Below are 19,153 nucleotides of genomic sequence, written 5' to 3' on the forward strand. Positions count from 1 at the left end.
AGAGTAAGATAGGAGTACAGATGAGAAAAGATAGGTTAAGTTGAAATTTTAAGTGATGTAATATGTGGACTTTAGGTTTAAAACGAAAATCAGAACTGAAGGGCAGTAGGTCTGGAGTGGGAATGACAAACAAAATCAAACGTTGGCAAAATCTCTAGCCAGTTCCACCCATCCGATCTCTCTCCCCCTGTGCCCGCCCCCAAAGCTCTCCTATACTTAGAGCACTCGGGAGAGGGCAGAAGCAGCTGGTTTAGGTGGAGAAGTTCAGGAAAACTCAATTCAGATCAGAGAGATGGGCTTGGACCAACTTGTACTTGGCCAGAAGATACAAAAGCTGCTCAGTCTACGCCAAGAGACATGTATGGCTATATTCTTATAAATCCAGAAACCAGCTGTCAATCAAGAGTGAGCAGATCTGCCAGCTGGCATAGTCAGACTGCCCATCAACTCGGGAGCAGATAAGTCAGTCAGCACAATTAACCAATGGGGCACTTCCCAGGCTTGAAAATAAAACAACTAGCTATGAATATTAGTGAGGATACATTTCAAAACCATAATGTAAGTGAAAAAAATCAAGTTGGAAAATTACATTATGACAGCATTTAAAGTATGCTTCTAAAGATGCACCAAGGAAACGATACATTATTCATGGGTTCATATGCATGTGGGGAAACACGGAAGCGACTTACGAGGTTAGGCACTAGATGTGGTGGGGATTCCCAGGGGGAAGGAAAGCAGAGGTGCGCAAGGGCCTTGCCTTTGTCTGCAATGCTTCCTTTGCTCATCCTTTCCTCTCTTTCTTTTGAGAGAGTTGGGTGTGCTGAGGAATGGACTCAGGACCTGGATTCTATTCTAAATACCTGAACAAAGTCATCTTGGTGTAGTATGGGTGTTTATTACATTATTCTCTGTTCTTTCCTCTACCTTTTTCTTTTTTCTTTTTATGTGCTCACGATTAAATGCAACAAACAAAACAGAGCACCAAGGCCACTCAGTGGATTCCCAGGCTGCCCCGGCCGCCCTCCACCAGCAGACAGGCAGCTCTACACAGAGGCGCCAGCCCTTTGAATACGAAGATTCATCTGCAAAAAAAAAAAAAAAAAACCGCCAGCATCGGCCGCTTGCCCTCTACTGATTGAAAAGACACAGCTCTGAAAATGTTGTTTTTATGTTTACAGAATGCTTCAAATCCATTTTCTGAAGGAAGTAAGGAAGAGGGCAAAGTAAGGGGCAGAAAGGGGAGGAGGGAAATGGGAGAGGAGGGAAGCAGGGAATGGGAGAAGAAAGAGTGAAAGATGGATTGAGCAAGAGGGAAAAAGAAACAGAAAGCTCTACATTGGGGACAGCAAAGGTTCTACATTATAGCCATGCAACCAGAGCCATCTCCTCCCCTCCCACAGGCTAGGGATGAGGGGAGAGAGCAAACACAAAAGCGCCTGGGTCCTTCACCCAAGACAGAAGGGCCCCTAAGCCTCCTTGCAAAAGAACACGGTGTTCTGCAATACTCTGCAGCAGCCCCGGGTTACTTAGACAATGGCTAATGAGATTTGCCTTTTGCCAAGTGTGTCTAAATGGTTCCCTTAGAAAGGCATTTTTAAAACAGCTTATAGGGCCACAAATTCCCCAGTCTGCACAGAGCACAGGGAGCAGGAAGGCCTATGGGGAACCAGCTCTTTCAGGGAGACAAAGGGGATGGAGGGAAGCCAAATGCCAAATCCTCAGTGAGCCAGGGTGGCCCCATGATGACTACAGTTTCTTACAAACCCAGGGCAGAGTCCAAGCCATCTAAAGGGAGCCAGTGACCAGGTCACTAGCAGCTGCCAGACTTGGGTCCTTCTAGCTTAGGAAAAACTTATCCAGACCTGTGGCATGGAGCACACACTGTGACAGGGGTGACTCACTCTCTGTGACACCTAAGCTAATGGTCATTATTTGGTAAGTCCACTCTGGAGGAAGAATCTCTAGTGAAGAAGCATAGATCCCAAGATACTCAGGGGACACGTTCCTTTTACACGCTATATTTTCACTCAAGCTGGTCAAGGCAATAGGGATGGCCCAGGTGACTGTCAAGATCCCCCCCCCCCAATCTCTCTCTCTCTCTCTCAAAGGTATAGAAACTAGGTGGAGGTAACTCAGTCTGGACAAAGCTCAGAGAATGTTCCTATCACTTCTCTATGAAGCTACTTTTTATCAGTGTAGCATGGCATGATAGCATGTAATTATATCCCTAGCTTCTGGGACTGGGACTTCAAGTTTGAGACCAGCCTGGTCTACACAGGAAGCTCCAGGCCAGCCAAGGCTACATAATGAGATCCTGTTTCAAAACAAGACAGAAAGAAAGAAAGAAAGAAAGAAAGAAAGAAAGAAAGAAAGAAAGAAAGAAGGAAGGAAGGAAGGAAGGAAGGAAGGAAGGAAGAAAGAAAGAAAAGTGTGTGCTCCATGCCTGTAATCTCAGCATTAGAAGGCTGATGTAGGAAGGTCACTACTACAGTCTGAGTTATATAGTAAATTCCAGGCCAGCCTGGGCTGTAGAGTGAGACCGTGTTTCAAAACAAAACAAAACAAAACAACCAAGAGCTGGAGAGATGGGTTAGAGGATAAGAGCACTGACTGTAATTGCAGTGGACCCAGAGTTGATTCCCAGAAGCCATATTGCAACGTGTTGTCTTCCTATCAGCTACCTGGGCCCTGCCAAACTGTCTGAACCCCCAAATAACACACAGGACACTATATTAATTATAAAGCTGTTGGCCATTTGCTTGGCTTCTTATCGGCTAGCTCTGATTTGATTATTAACCCATAATTACTAATATATATTTTATAAGAGCTTATCTTTTTGGGGACGCATTCCTGAGCACCTGTTGCTCCTGGGAGATCACATGGTGAGAGCTCTCCTCACTACAATTTCCAGAATCCTCCTAGACTCCTAGTCCCACCTATCTTGTTTCCCTATTGGCCAACAGTGCTTTATTCAAACCAATCAGACACATATTTTTTTTTTTTTTTTGGTTTTTCGAGACAGGGTTTCTCTGTGGCTTTGGAGGCTGTCCTGGAACTAGCTCTTGTAGACCAGGCTGGCCTCGAACTCACAGAGATCTGCCTGCCTCTGCCTCCCGAGTGCTGGGATTAAAGGAGTGCGCCACCAACGCCTGGCCCAGATACATATTTATAGAATGACATCTCCCAACACCATATGGTGAATCACAACCATCTGCAACTCCAGTTCCACAGAATCTGACACCCTCTTCTGACCTCTCAAGGTACCAAGCACATGTGTGGTGCACAGACATACATACAGGCAAAACACCCACACAAATACAATAAAAATTTAAAAAAGCAAACAACAATAACAAAAACCCTCCTGAAATAAATAAGTAAAAGTTCAAATATACCACCTGCTTGAGAAGCTCAGCTTTTAAGTGGTGCTATATGTTAATTTCCTATGGATAAATCCCTATAAAGTGGGATTCCTTCTTTTTAAATTTATTTTTATTATGTTTTCAAAGATTCATTCATCCATTCTCACTGTTATGTGTGAGGAACAGGAATCCTCAGAACTTGATATCCCTGTATTGTTAAAACCACGTGACAGTAAGCTTCACCATCAGCTTGACTGGGGTTGGAATCACCTGGGAGTCAGGGGCCACAGCTCTTGGTGTATCCATTATGGCGTTCCTATGGAGGGCGAACTGAGAGAGAAGACTCACTCTGAAAGTAGAAGGACCATCCCAAGGGCTATGGCCAGGACAGAATGAAGCAGAGAAAGGGCAAAAATCAGCCATCTGTCACCTGAACCATCGAACTGTGAACTGAGTGGTTCGGTCATGCCTTCCTTGTCACGCCTCTAAAGCTGAGACCAGAGGTAAACTTTGCTCCTTCAAGCTGTCTGCTAGGTACAGTGATGAACCGCTAACACAGGTGAAGATGGGAAACCCATTGTCATCAGAAGAGGCTGCCACTGAAGGACAACAAAGTCTCAACCTTAGGAAAACCCTGGGTCCCTACCAGTATGGCTTGCCTGTATGTAGCCTTGAGAAAGGCCTCTAACCACAAGCTAGGGAGCCCATGGCATGGCCTTGAGGGCTACAATGCTGGTGGGAGCCTCTTATCTGCTGAACAGTCACAACGAGACTGTCATGTCTCTTTTAAGTAGAAAACTGAGTCACTTTTAGAGCAAGGAAACTTAATCCCATTGGTGGAAAAGTCAAAGCGCAACCCCATATATTTCTGTTTGTTTTGTAGTTTAGGGACAGAACCTAAGCAAGAACCTACCCTTGTCTTTCCCAAGAAAGAACCTATTTGGCTATAGGAGGGAGGTGTTCATCTAGCAAAGGGAAGCATCTAGCTTGTCTCTGTGATATTATTTATTTCTGAACAACATTGTAATGCAAATCCAGTAGTCAACACTTGATGAAACGTCTTCAACTGAGAGATATCATGAGTGCAATACACACACACACACACACACACACACACACACACGGACACACACACACGGACACACACACACGGACACGGACACGGACACGGACACGGACACGGACACGAACCTCTGTCTTACCAGAACAAGCATTTAAAAACAACCCCACCCCAGAACCCCCAAAGCAAGCAGCAGTAATGAGGTATAAGTGATGTAACACAGCATAAAATCACTCCAAGTTACCTTTTAAAGATTTACTTTATTTCTTAAATGGTGTGTGTGGTGTGTACCAGCATGTCTACCTGGGTACCCAAGGAAGTTAGAAGAGGCCATCAAGATTCCCTGGAGCTGAAACTACCAATCACTGTGAGCCTCCTTACATGAATTCTGAGAATTGAACTTGGACCCTCTGTGAGAGCAGTGCAAGCTCTTAACCGCTGAGCCATCTTTCCAATCCCCAGTTCCCAAGTAATCCAGAGATCCACCTGCCTTTGCCTCCCCAGTGCTGGGATTAAAGGCGTGAGCTATCATTGCCTGGTCCATGTAACCAAGTAATTTTTTAAAATGTGAGGAATGTGAACACTCACTAAGTAAAACCTAGGGGTCTTTTTTTGTTGTTTGTTTGTTTGTTTTGGTCCTACTGAAACAGAGTCTCCCTTTCTAGCTTAGCCTGGTCTGATGCTGGCATTCCACCTGCCTCTATCTTCCAGATGCTAGGATTACAGGCACACACCCCCATGCTTTGTTTCAAAGATGTTCTTCTCTGCTAAAAAGAAGGCCAGAGATGTGGAAGCCCAGATGGCCAGGTGTCCATCGGGGCCACCAGAGTCCAGGCCTGGGATGCCTACCTTGGATTCCATACAGTCGGTTGAGACGTGACCGTCGGGCCTCATCAGTGTAGGGGACAGCGAGCCATGGCATCTCACTGAAGTACTGTTTGAAAGACTCCTCTGACCTACAAAAGATGTGGAGAAAGTTTCTTTATCCTGTGTGTCTTTCTACTTGGTCCTTCCTGCCATTACCAAGTTGTATCAGCTCCTACGTTGGGGTTCCTAACCTTAGCTTCCTAACCTAGCTCCTCAGGCACCAGCATACAGGTATTTGATAGTCTATCCATTCTGCTGTTCACCAAGAAGCAAATGACTCCATCCATGAGGTGGCTCCCAACTCAAAACCATGCCAACATTCCCTTTGCACCTACCAATTATACCTATATGCAACTTTTCATCATCAACACAGACACGTTTGACTTTTAAAAGGTTTATTTTATTTGATGTGTGAATACTTATTTGTGTGCATTTTTGTGCAAAGGTCAAAAAAAAAGTTGTAAAGGGACACTGGAGTCACAGGTGTTTGTGAAATCTCAACTGATACGGGTGCTAGAATCTGAATTCTGGTTCTCTGATGGAGCAGTAACTGCTCTTAGCCACTGAACCATCTCTCCAGCCCTGTCACATTCAACTTTCATAACAGGCCTCGACACACACCACAGTTGTGCTCCCCATGTGTTTCTAGTTTGCACACAGAGCTGTGTTGTGTACAGAGCCACACACTCAGAACCAAGCCTATACCTATAACAGTACATACAAGAAATGCTAGGGAAGGTAAATACACTTAGGTTATAGAAAGCACATTAGGGCTTGCTATGGCGATGTGCAATGACCAGGAAGGACAAAAAGGAGCCCTCTGAGTAATGGAAATGTTCTGTATCTTGACTATATGACAATAGCAACATGGGTAAACATGTGAGGCAAAGCTCATTGAACTACAAACCTAAAATGGGTGCAGTTTATTTGTATAGAAATTGTGTTTCCACAAAGGTGATACAATTTAAAGCTTTAAACTCTTCAGGTTTGTCTCCAGTCCCTTGCACTAAGACAGGGAACTGTCGGGTGGGACCATAAATAGTACAGGAAGTACAATGTCAAAGCTACTTTTTTTTTTTTTTTTTTTTTTTTTGGTTTTTCGAGACAGGGTTTCTCTGTGGCTTTGGAGGCTGTCCTGGAACTAGCTCTTGTAGATCAGGCTGGCCTCGAACTCACAGAGATCGCCTACCTCTGTCTCCTGAGTGCTGGGATTAAAGGCGTGCGGCACAACGCCCAGCTCAGCGTGGCATCTTAAGAGCCTCTGTGACCAGGACTTCAGGATGCAGAAACTGATGGTGGCTCAGCCTGGATCCTGGGTGGAGTTCTAAGCTAAAGATTGCTTATTGATGAATGGAAGCAGAAACAGCTGAAGCTAAAAGGACAGGGCTCTGTGAAAAAAAACCACATCCTCAGTTGTGTGATTTCTTTCTTTTCTTTTCTCTTTTTAAATTTTATGTACACTGGTCACTTGCCTGCATGTATATCTGTAAGGGTGTCGGGAGCTGCCATGGGTGCTGGGGATTGAACTGGGTCCTTGTTTCCTTTCTTTCTTTCCTTCCTTCCTTCTTCTTTCTTTCTCTTTCTTTCCAGGGTTTTACTGTGTAGTATTGGCTGTCCTGGAACTCACTTTGTAGACCAGGCTGGCCTTGAACTCATAGACATCTACCTGCCTTTGCCTCCTGAGTGCTAGGATTAAAGGTGTGTGCCATTGTCTGGCTTTTGTGATTTTTGTATCCAAGTGCACTAAAGTAGCCCTCAACAGAGTGTGTGACCAGATTGAAGAAAATGAATACGTTCCACACAAAACAGTCACATTGTGCTAGTCTCTAGCTTGCTTCCATTCTCCACCCTATATTTCCTCTTCACAATCTATAAAGCTGAACCAAAACTGCATCTTGATTTCAGCTGATCACAACCTGGACTGAGATGTGCCTCAATGTTTGCAGCAAGGCATACCTCAGTCAATATCCCAGATTTGCCCTACTCTATGGCCTACACTGAGGAAGAAATATGAGGTGAAAGAAACTGGTATAAGCCATTATTAGAAAAGCAGTGTGGTGCTGATATTTCAAGGGTCCACAGTACCTGTCTGCACTGACAAAGATGATCTCAAACTTCTGGCCCGCTTCCTTGATCTTCCGGTAAGATTCCACTAGCACTCGAGTGAGGCTTCGACAGGGTGGACACTGAAAGACAAGAGCCCCCGCCGTGTTACCAGCCTTCTCTACTTCCAGCCACTTGCCATTGGGGACCAGGTGAGAAGGGTAGGGCTGGGACAGCAAAATCCAGTTTATACAGGAGATAAGCAAGCTTGCACTCTGCACGGCAACCAGCAGGCACAGACTCTCCAGCCTAGGCAGTGTGCAGCAGGCAGCGGTGAGAAGCCTCTTCTTAGGAGGCTGAGAAATCTCATCAGGATGGCTGTGGAGAGGATGTTTTCCTGCTGCCACCAGCATTCGTAGCATAAGCATTTTACTGTCATCAATGAGCAAGGAAAGGCAAGCACTCTAGGCACAGCGGTGACACTCCTGCTCCCTTCAGCCTAAACCAAGGAGAGACCAAACACTCACCCAGTGTGCAGAGAAATAGACTCCCACGTGAGAGCCCTCCAGGCTGCTGCTCTCCAGTGATGGCCCATTATTTCTAAGCAAGGGTCCTGCAACGACTTCCCGGAAGGGCTTAGGTCCCCAAGGGAATTCCAAACCTGAAAAGGGCAACAGATTTAGAGAATGTCAAGGCTCTTTTCAATGGCCTGGGGCCTGGGAGTCCTCAGAACTGTAGGCACAACTTTGTCAACATCCAGCCACAGGATCTCTAGCCAACTTGGAAACAAAAGAACCCAGGCTAGCAAAATGACCCCACGGCTAAGGGTATCTGGAGCCAGGCCTCACAGCCTGGGTTCAGTCCCTGGATGGGTAAAGAAAGGAGAAAACAGCCTCCAAAGGATTCTGATCTCTATATGTATGCTGGCGCATGCACACATGTGCCAACAAATACACACAAAACAAGTTTTTAGGAAATGTAATTTAAAAAAAAACAAAAGAACTCATGCCTTATTATCACCTAGGTGTGGTTCCCATGCCTGGAAGATGAGAAGAGCCCTCTCCAGAGGGCTAGCTCCAGATGTAGAAGCAAGGTTAAAGATGGACAAGCAGAGCAGAAACGAGACCAGACCAGACCTCCTCGGTGCCTGACAGACGTCTGGGTCTCTAGAACCTGCATCGGGTACCACCCCACCCAGACAGCTCCTCGGTTCCCACTCCAGAACGTGTATTGGAACCCACTGTGGGAGTTTCAAGTACGGTGCTTCTGGGTCACAGCCTGAGAGGTTCTAAAGTAACAGGCCTGGGCTGGGGCCTAAGAAACCTAGTGAAGACTGAAATGTCATAAAAATGGAAATCTCTAAAACCCAGATGGTCAGCATTCTGAGGACACTTAGGCTCCCAGCAGGAAGAGGAACTAATGTGTTCCCAGGTCAACACATTATTCTCTCACAGGGTGGTCCATGGCCCGCTGTCTTAGAATCGCCTGAGGAGCCAGGGATGAGAGTCCAGTTAAAAATGCAGGTGTCCAAGCCCACCCAGAAACCAGAGGATACAAAACTCTGTGGAGATGGTGCCTAGGCTGCCTATATTGTTAACAATCTTGGGAGTTGGTGGGGTGTAAGTTCACTATGTCCTGACTTTTTTCTTTCTTTCTTTTGTCTTTTTTTTTTTTTTTTTTTTGAGACAGGGTTTCTCTGTGGCTTTGGAGGCTGTCCTGGAACTAGCTCTTGTAGACCAGGCTTGTCTCGAACTCACAGATATCTACCTGTCTCTGTCTCCTGAGTGCTGGGATTAAAGGGGTGTGCCACCACCGCCCGGCTGTCCTGATTTTTATAAAGGGCAATCCTTTTACATAGGAAATCTCCCTCTACCCTCCTCCTCTTCCTTTCCCAAGTCTCACTATATAGCTCAGACTGGCCTGGACCTCACTATGGAGATCAGGTTGGCCTGAATTTGCAGAGCTCCACCATGTGCCCCTGCCTCCTAAATGCTGGGATTAAAGGTGGGCCCCACCAGACTGGCCTTCCTTCCTTCCTTCCTTCCTTCCTTCCTTCCTTCCTTCCTTCCTTCCTTCTTTCTTTCCTTCCTTCCTTTCTTTTTTGTTTTTCCAGACAGGGTTTCTCTGTAGCTTTGGAGCCTGTCCTGGAACTCTGTAGACAACCAGGCTGGTCTCAAACTCACAGAGATCCTCCTGTCTCTGCCTCCCGAGTGCTGGGATTAAAGGCGTGCACCACCACCATTTGGCCGCTTTCTACTTTTTGAGAGTAATTCAGGTTGGTTTTTAACTCAGAACTTTCTTAGCCTCCAGAATGTTGAGGTTTCAGGTGTACACCACTACATCCAGCTGTGTGTGTGAGTGTGTGTGTGTGTGTGTTAGCGCTTGTTCGTGTGTACTTGTGCGTGTGTGGTTTTTTATTATAAAATTTTGTGACTAGGGATGAATCCTCTAGCTGAGTCAGTAAGCAAGGCACTGGGGATCTTGCAGTTCCTGCAGTACAGTGCAGGACTATGGACAGACCCCAAGTAGGTGGTCCAGGCAGACTTCCCAGTACATAGCCAGCAGCCTGCAGGCCAGCATGAGCAAGGCCATTGGGAACTGGGACTTACACTGCACCGGGCAAAGGTGATGCATGCCCTCACCACTGAGGACAGGAAAACAATACAGAGGCAGAGACTTTGCTGGGCAACACGGTGGGGCATTCTGAATCCCAAATCTGAGATCTAAACTTTTTTTATTTTTTTCACTTTTCAAGACAGTGTTTCTCTGTGTAGTCCTGGATGTCCTGGAGCTCACTCTGTAGACCAAGCTAGCATCGAAGTCACATGATATCCACCTGCCTCTGCCTCCCAAGTGCTGGAATTAAATGCATGTGACATAACTGTCTGGCTCCAAACTTTTTGACAGTCGTGAAATTCCAGGTTTCAGGCCTGGGCACTCAAGAGATGAGACAGGAAAAGGGCACAGATTTGGAGCGGCCTGGGCTATGTAGCAAGTTTCAAAGTAACCTGGGCAAACAGTGAACTCTTGACTCAACAAATAAACAAACAAACAAAAAATTAATTATTGCTGGGTGGTGGCAGCTCACACCTTTAATGCCAGCACTCAGAATCTCTGTGAGTTTGAGGTCAGCCTGGTCTACAAAGTGAGTTCCAGGACAGCCAGAGCTGTTACACAGAGAAACCCTATCTCAAAAAAAACAAAACAAACAAATGGATCAATAAATAAAAACAAAAAGTTTGAGATGTGGAGGTTAAGGAGAGTCAATTGGTAACATATATGCAAATGTCCCCAAATCTGAAAAGCTCTAAAATCTGAAGTCTTTCTGTTCACATTCCAATTGAGGGCAGAGTCTAGGGACACCTGCCTCAGGTACTATCCAAGAGGGGGTCAATTCCACCTGCCAGCCCATGATTCTCAAGTCTAAATGTACATTAGAACTCACTGGGGAGGGTCAGTGAGAGTGCTGAGCAGGTAAAGGTGTCTGCTGTACACCCAAGGGCCTTTAGGATAAAGGATACTCTGTATCTTATTTTTTATTTGCATGTATCTGTCTATTGTGTATGTGGAAGGTCAGTGGACAGCTGGAAAGGGGTTGGTTCTCTCCTTTCACCATGTTGGTTCTAAGGATGGAATTCAGCTTGTCAGGCTTGGCAGTAAGCTCCCTTACCCACTAAGCCTTCAGCCCTGCCATCTCTATGTATATTTTTTGTTTTCGTTGAGACAAGGTGTCACTGTGTATCTTTGGCTAGTCTGGAACTTGCTGTATAGACGAGGCTAGTCTTGAACTCACAGAAACCCATCTGCCTCTACCTCGTGAGTGCTGGGATTAAAGGTACACACTTCCACACCCAGCTAGCTACTCTATATTTTAAAAGAGGACTCCTTCCTCCGCTCTCGCACATAGCAGATTCTTATAGCTGAGGTGGCTGCTGCCGGTGAACAGCACTAGAGATCGGTCAGTATCTTGGGCCTGGCTACTTTTCAACAGCCTCCCCAGTCCTCAAAGCTGAACATTCCTTCCCAGATCCCATCTGCTTTGGCCCAAGAATTAATGCCCCCCTAGAGGGACATTCTAAGCCTTTAAAAATCTTAACCATGGCCTGGAGAATACAGTAATTTCATGAAGACCATACTCTCTAGCCATGTAAACTTACAGTACTTCATTAGTACTGGTGTCGAGGAGGGGGTAGAGTGGGGGTGGGGTAGTGGGGAGGAGTCAGGCACACCCAACTTACCTTCTGGGTCATCTCGGATCACCAGGAGCCCATTTCTGCACACAACCTTCCCCGTGGTAGCATCTAGGAATATTAGTGACGGAATGTTGGAGATTCGGTATTTGTTCCAAAGTTTAAGCTATAAAAAGAAAAGTACAGCGTAGTTAAAGTCAAACCAAATTAATTGCAGAGTTCTTTCAAGTCTCTCAGCCCCAGGAATAGATGAGTGGGGGGACCCAGAGGCCTAGAAAGGTTCATGATGTGACAGAAGTGGTTGATAGGGGGACATTTAGTCTCTTACTGGTCCCTAGGGAACACCTGAAAGTCACAATAAAGAATTGCTATCTTTGGACAGCAATGGGACCTCTACCAGGTGACTTGGGAAGGAAGGGAATCACCTCCACCCAGCAGCAGGCGTCAAGCAGCAGCCAGTCACCAGCCAAGGAGGAAGGGACAGGCTTCCTAACAAAAGCAAGTCGTTAAAATGCGTGGCTCTCTGCACTTGTCCAGGCCTGTGACTGGAATAACACTTTGCTATATACTTGTGCCATTTGTCTTGCTGAATGAAGGCAAAAACCCTGCTCCAAGTCTCAGCCCTCAGTGCCACTCCAAAGAGCCTCTAGGCTGCTGGCAGAGTGTTGACATTGGCAGGGAGAACTATTACGTCTAAGAAAGATGCTGAGAACCTGGGAACATCAAAGCCCTGGAAAAAGCCAGATTTTCACAGGCTCTATTGCTTGCTCATGGCCATGGGGTGAACACCCTTTCGGTGGGCTGCTGCATGTTCTGAAATGTAACCATCAAGCCGTAGCACCAAAACCATGAAGGGAAATGCTGGGTTAACTACATAGCTCCAAACAGAAAGAAGCAAAAGACAGATGCATGAGGGTTGTAGGACTCCCTTCTGGGGGCCTGGGAGTGCAGGCAGGGAGGTGTAGCCACTGGCCAAACGGGGCAGGGACATGTCGGAGGGCAACAGGTTCCAGAAGGTAGCTGCACCCAGCAGAGGGTAAGGAGCAAGTGGTTGGGGCTCTGATAGGATTTAATGCAACTGCAGGCAGAGTCTCTGCCAAGAAACTCTAGGCTTTTCGGCCTATAGAGACGCATGACTTGGCAGAAGGGTTGCTGGACCCTGCTTCAAACTGGGTGGCCAAACTCGATTGTTTACCGGCTCCATATTTCTGGTAGGTTCACAAAACTTCCTCTTAACAAGAATGGCTGTGAGTGGCTGTGCACAGCTTCAGGACCACCACTGCATCATTGCACAGAAGCCTGACCCTGGGCTCAGATCAAGCATCCTTCTATTGTTATTGTTTTGAGACCAGGTCTCACCATGTAGCTGAGGCTGACTTAGCATTAGTGATGAAACACAGGCTAGTCTTGAACTCTGATCCTCCTATGCCAGTCCTAGCTAGCCCTTGATGAGACCTTTTTCTCTTTCTTTCTTTCTCTTTATTTTTGAGACAGGGTTTCTCTGGGTAATAGCCCTGACTGTCCTGGAACTCACTGTATAGACCAAGCTGGCCTGGAAATCTAAGGTTCATCTGTCTCTGCCTCCTTGACCAGCACCCAGCATATTTGTGAAATATTCTTTAGAGATTTGAAAATAAACAAGACATCCCACTGGGATCAGTAACTTAACTTTGCTATGGCAGAGTCCAACCAGGTTACTTAAAGGTGTCCAAGGCAGGGGGAGGGTTGTGTACTGGAGAGACAACTCAGCAGTTAAGAGCACTTGCTCCACAATCATGAAGACTGGAGTTCAGATCCCAGTACCATGTAACAAGTCTGCTGTCCTTATATAAATGTCTGTAACCCTAGTTCCAATGGGAGCAGACAGCAGGATAGTTGGTTTCCAGCTAGCTGAAACTCAAGCCCCAGGTATACAGAGAGACTCTGCCTCAAAGAAATAAGTGAGCAGAGAGGAGGGCACACAATACCCTCTTTCCTGTGGATACACATACACGCACAGTCTCTTTGGCCCCCACATACATAAAAGGAAGGAAGGGAGGAAGGAAAGAAGGAGGGAAGGAAGGAAGATGGAAAGAAGGAAGGAAGGAAGGAAGGAAGGAAGAAAGAAGGGAAGGAGAAAAAATTTAAATAGGAAGATTAAAATCGCTGAATTAAATTTTTTTGTTGTTGAAACTGTAATTCTTGAGAGGGAAAAAGTAGTCACTTCAAAAAATTGGGAAACATCGAATCACAAAAAACGAAAAGAGTTAATCCAGGATCCATTGCTTGGGAAAGCCGAGCCCATCCTCCACTCCAACCAGCAGCAAGGGGTGAGCCTGTTTCTTAGCTCCCCTGCCAATGTTATCACTGATGCCAGTTTTTCCGATCAGATAGAGAAGAGGTACACCTCACTTTCCTTGCTATCTGTGGAATATGCCTTTACACTATGTGAATATGTCACTGTGATTGGGTTAATAAAGAAGCTGACAGGTCAACAGCTGAACGGGTAGAGGTTAGGCGGGACTTGCAGACAAAAGGAGAGCACAAAGAAGAAGGGGAGGAGTCTCAGAATCTCAAGCAGGCTCGGAGAGAAGCAAGATGAAGGTGCTGTGCTGAAAGAAGGTGCCACCACGTGGCAGAGGGTAGATAAGAAATATGGGTTAATTTAAGTTGTAAGAGCTAGTTAGTAACAAGCCTAAGCTAATTATTAAGCACTTATAATTAATAGTCTCCATGTGGTTGTTTGGGAATTGGCTGGTAGGACAGAAAAACCCACCCACAGCTATCTTATACTCACTGATGTTAGCACATACACACCTAGTAATACATTGTCAGCTCATATACAACTAACAACACATTGGGTTTTCTTCTGTGTTTTACTGAGATTCACTATGTAGATAACCTGGGTGCCTACTATGTGCTAGGTCTCGTCTAAACACAAGAGACAAAAGAAAGAACAAGGCAGATGAAGTTACTGCCCTGGTAGAGCTTCTGCTCTCATGGTTGAAAAAGATGATAAATAAGAATAGAAATGGGGGGCTGGAGAGATGGCTCAGAGGTTAAGAGCATTGACTGCTCTTCCAGGGGTCCTGAGTTCAATTCCCAGCAACCACATGGTGGCTCACAATCATCTGTAATGAGATCTGGTGTCCTCTTCTGGCCTGCAGGCAGACATGCAGACAGAACACTGTATACATAATAAATCGTTTTTATTTATTTATTTCAGATACAGTTTTGTCTACACACCAGAAGAGGGCATGCACCAAATTGAATTGTAGATGGTTGTGAGCCACCATGTGGTTGCTGGGAATTGAACTCAGGACTTCTGGAAGAGCAGTCAGTGCTCTTAATCTCTGAGCCATCTCTCCAGCCCCAAATAAATAAATCTTTAAAAAAAAAAAAAGAATAGAAATGGGCCAGGTGGTGGCCTATAAAGCAAGTTCCAGAACAGGCTCCAAAGCTACAGAGAAACCCTGTCTTGAAGAAAAAAAATAGAAATGGAGCAACAATTTCAGACACTTGTAGGGACCAGAAACAAATATTTGCAGGGAAAGAGCAAAGAGGTGCTTAGAAGAATGGCCCACATACACACATACATATGCACATGCACAAGCACACATGTATGATGAATGACATGGGAACATAGACTTCTATCATGCAATAAATCAAGTTACATGCACGGAGAAGGCCACCTATAGTCCAAGGAACCTGGCAAAAGGCAGAAGGCAAAAGGCAGAGGGGATGCAGTAAAAATTATAGCCCGGGCTGGAGAGGTGGCTCAGAGGTTAAGAGCACTGACTGCTCTTCCAGAGGTCCTGAGTTCAATTCCCAGCAACCACATGGTGGCTCACAATCATCTACAATTCAATCTGGTGCTCTCTTCTGGCAGAACACTGTATATGTAATAAATAAATAAATAAATAAATCTTTAAAAAAAACTATAGCCCTAGTCCTTACCTATTTATTTTAAGGAAATAGGGGCAGGGGTGTAGCTCAGTGGTAATAGACAGACAGGTAGGTAGGTATGTAGGTAGACAGACAGGCCGGCAGGCAGGCAGGCAGACTGACTAACTGACCAACTGGAACCTAGTATTTTATTTTATTTTAATTTATGCATAGGTGTGTCACATGTATACGGGTACTCTTGGAAGCCAGAAGAGGGTATCAGATCTCCTGGAACTGGACTTACAGGTGGTTGTAAGATGCCTGACTGACATGGGTGCTAGGAATAAGCAAGTGCTCTTAACTGCTGAACCATCTCCCCAGCCCTACCCTTGTGGAGCTTATTCGGAGGGAGGGGTGTAAAAAAAAAACTAATAATGATAGCAAAAAGAAAGAGTGACAACACCAGTGTCCAGGCAACCTGAGCACTCAGTGTTTGGTAGAGTTGCTGCCTCTGCTAGATGAGAAGGACTCAGTGCAGTCTGTTCCACCCCATATCACCATGGGAAACTAAGAACTCCAATAACCATTGTCCTCCCTCCTACCTAGAGGGTAGTGCTCCTTCCTCCTTGGGTCTCAGGAGGGTAGGAAGGTAGCAGGTCATGGCTGGTGTTTCCATTGATTGTTGGATCTTTGTTTCCAAGAACAGGAGCACTGACTTAGGGGAAACATTTGTTGCTTCTATGATTATAAGGAACACTGAAAGCCGGGCGTTGGTGGCGCACGCCTTTAATCCCAGCACTCGGGAGGCAGAAGCAGGCGGATCTCTGTGAGTTCGAGGCCAGCCTGGTCTACAGAGCGAGTTCCAGGACAGCCTCCAAAGCCACAGAGAAACCCTGTCTTGAAAAACCAAAAAAAAAAAAAAAAAAAAAAAGGAACACTGAAAAGTTGATCCTTTTATAGTCTAACTCATCACGGTCTAATTTTATGACAATGATCTATTTAGGAACTTAGTCATCAGTGAGCTCTGTCCATGGCTTGGCACAGACTTTCTCAGGCTGTGGATCAAGGTTACTCAGTTTGGAAACAGCGCAGAAGGCCCAGAAACAGTCATTCAGACCTTTTATCTTTTAATATTTAAAATTTTTACTTATTTATTGGAGACAAGAACAGGGTGCCAGATCCCTAGGAACTGGAGTTCCAGAATGTTAAGAGCTGCCATGTGGTTGATGGGAATGAAACCCGTTCCTCTTTTTTTTTTTTTTTTTTTTCCCCGAGACAGGGTTTCTCTGTGGCTTTGGAGGCTGTCCTGGAACTAGCTCTTGTAGACCAGGCTGGCCTCGAACTCACAGAGATCCACCTACCTCTGCCTCCCGAGTGCTGGGATTAAAGGCGTGCGCCACCAACGCCCGGCTGAAACCCGTTCCTCGTAACTGCTCTTAACTGCTGAGCCATGTCTCCAGCCATTCTTTTCTTCCTTCCTTCCTTCCTTCCTTCCTTCCTTCCTTCCTTCCTTCCTTCCTTCCTTCCTTCCTTCCTTCCTTTTTCCTTCCTTCCTTCCATGCTTATGTACAATACTTGTGTGCAGTTGCTCAGAGAGGCCTGAAGATGCATCAGATGCCCTGGAGTACAGGTGGTTGTGGATCTCCTAATGTAGGTGCTCAATGTCCTCTAGAAGACGACACCCTCTTAACCAATGTGCCATCTCTCCAGTTCCTCACCCCTGACACCTGAACCAGAAAGCTGGCCCTTAGGCTGAAGCAGTCATCTTTGCCTATGCTGAGGGCTCTGTCACACTGAATGAATATGAGAAAAGTTTGTGCTTCAGGAATCATTCACTCTGCCTTAAAGTCCACTAAGGGTTTCCCAGAGGCCTCTGAAAACAGGCTTCTTAACCATGGGAGCGGGTGTCACACATACATTCCATTGTAGAAAAAAATGTACAGACAAGCTGGGCGGTGGTGGCACACACCTTTGATCCCAGCACTCGAGAGGCAGCAGCAGGTGATCTCTGTGAGTTCAAGGCTAGCCTGGTCTACAAAGTGAGTTCCTGAACAGTCAGTCTCAAAAAGGAAGGAAGTAAGGAAGGGAGGGAGGGAAGGAGGGAGGAAGGGAAAGAGGGAGGGAGGGAGGAAGGGAGGGAGGAAGGCACACGTAGAAAGTAGGTGTGTGGTATCACAGAACTCATGAATCCTGAAATCCACTCACTAGTGGGGCCTACAGAACTACAGCATGTCTGTGGGTCCCAAATAAAGACCCTATGTCTTAAAAGACTTCATATTAGGGGGCTGGAGAGATGGCTCAGAGGTTAAGAGCACTGAAAGCTCTTCCAGAGGTCCTGAGTTCAATTCCCAGCAACCACATGGTGGCTCACAACCATCTATCATGAAATCTGGTGCCCTCTTCTGTCGTGTAGGCATGCATGCAGACAGAACACTTTATATGTAATAAAAATAAGTAAATAAAAAATCCCTAAAAAAAAAAAGACTTCACATTGTACGATCCCTGACAACAGGGAGAGCTGTGACACCAACTACCTTTGCACCCACCATTCAAATGTCCAACAGAAGCTGCACCTGCCTGAAACCTAAGCTGCCAGCATGGTGAAGTGGGTGGCAAACACCAAGGTCCTGCTGCCAGAGTCCCGAGTCCTTTTCAGGCTAATGAGTGGCTACAGCATCCAGACCACCATTCGTCTTAGGGCAGAGATGGTACCTAGATAACTCAGCACTGCGAGCTAAGTATACCTTTTAAAAAACAACCCAGTGAGTGCTCTGCCACCAAGTCCCAGAACCCCCAGATTTAGTCATCAGCACTTCATCATCTAAAAGTTTCATCTGGGGAGGAAACATGTCAGCATGGAAAGAAAACAGGCCACCTCCTGGCCCCGAACCTCACTACACTTCAGTGGGCAGGTCACTCCTTACTCCGAGCACATCATAGCCACACTGCAGGGTGTATAAGCCCAAGGAAGGTGTCACATGTGGAAACACTTTAATTTTAGAAGCGGGATACACATGGGATGCTTCATTAATGCTGGAATCCAATTTATGCTTACTTCCCCCTTGTCTTGTCAGCATCCCCTTCAAAGCACGTCTCCTTGTCAGCTTTGTTTTACAGTCAATCAATCAACTGCACAGTTAGTAGGCTGTGAATGAGACGGCTTAGGGAATGGAGGCATCCTTCCGAAAGTGGTTATTTTGCCATAAGTACCTTATGCAACACCAGACACTTGGAGGCCCTGTTTTATGTCAGCTACCTCTTAACTCCTCAGCCTTAATTTCTGATTTTCTGATATGTGTGTGTGTGTGTGTGTGTGAGAGAGAGAGAGAGACAAAGAGAAACAGAGAGAAAGGCAGAGAGAGTCTATCTATCTATCTATCTATCTATCTATCTATCTATCTATCTATCTATTTTTGAGACAGGTTTCTCTGTGTTATAGCCCTGGCTGTCCTGGAACTCACTTTGTAGACCAGGCTGGCCTTGAACTCACAGAGATCCATCTGCCTCTGCCTCCTGAGTGCTGGGATTAAAGACCTGGGACACCACTGCCCAACTGATTTACTTTTTAAAACAGTGATATTATGTTGCTCAGGCTAACCTTGAACTTCTGGTCTCAAGCCATCATCTCATGCCTCATCTTCCCATGTAGCTGGGCCTACAGGCAGGCGTGTGTCCTCAGGCCCTGCTGGAATCCTTTTGGCTTTTGTCTCCGTGGTTTTGCTAAGAGAACCCTAACACCACATCTGACTCTGGAAGGAATTCCTACTTGG

At 46.0% G+C, this 19,153-nt stretch overlaps 1 protein-coding gene across 1 annotated transcript in view; it reads right to left on the reverse strand.

The window, feature by feature from the left end:
* Nxn (nucleoredoxin) overlaps nt 1-19,153 on the reverse strand; it is a 146,179-nt gene that overhangs the window by 9,849 nt on the left and 117,177 nt on the right. The window contains exons 2-5 of the mRNA XM_005067376.4: nt 11,568-11,685; nt 7,857-7,990; nt 7,372-7,472; nt 5,269-5,375 (exon numbers count right to left, since the gene is read on the reverse strand). Coding sequence (XP_005067433.1) covers nt 5,269-5,375; nt 7,372-7,472; nt 7,857-7,990; nt 11,568-11,685 — 460 coding nt within the window. The remainder of the gene's footprint in view (nt 1-5,268; nt 5,376-7,371; nt 7,473-7,856; nt 7,991-11,567; nt 11,686-19,153) is intronic.

The sequence above is a fragment of the Mesocricetus auratus genome, unplaced genomic scaffold, assembly GCF_017639785.1.
Source record: "Mesocricetus auratus isolate SY011 unplaced genomic scaffold, BCM_Maur_2.0 Super-Scaffold_100007, whole genome shotgun sequence".
Classification (NCBI taxonomy): domain Eukaryota; kingdom Metazoa; phylum Chordata; class Mammalia; order Rodentia; family Cricetidae; genus Mesocricetus; species Mesocricetus auratus.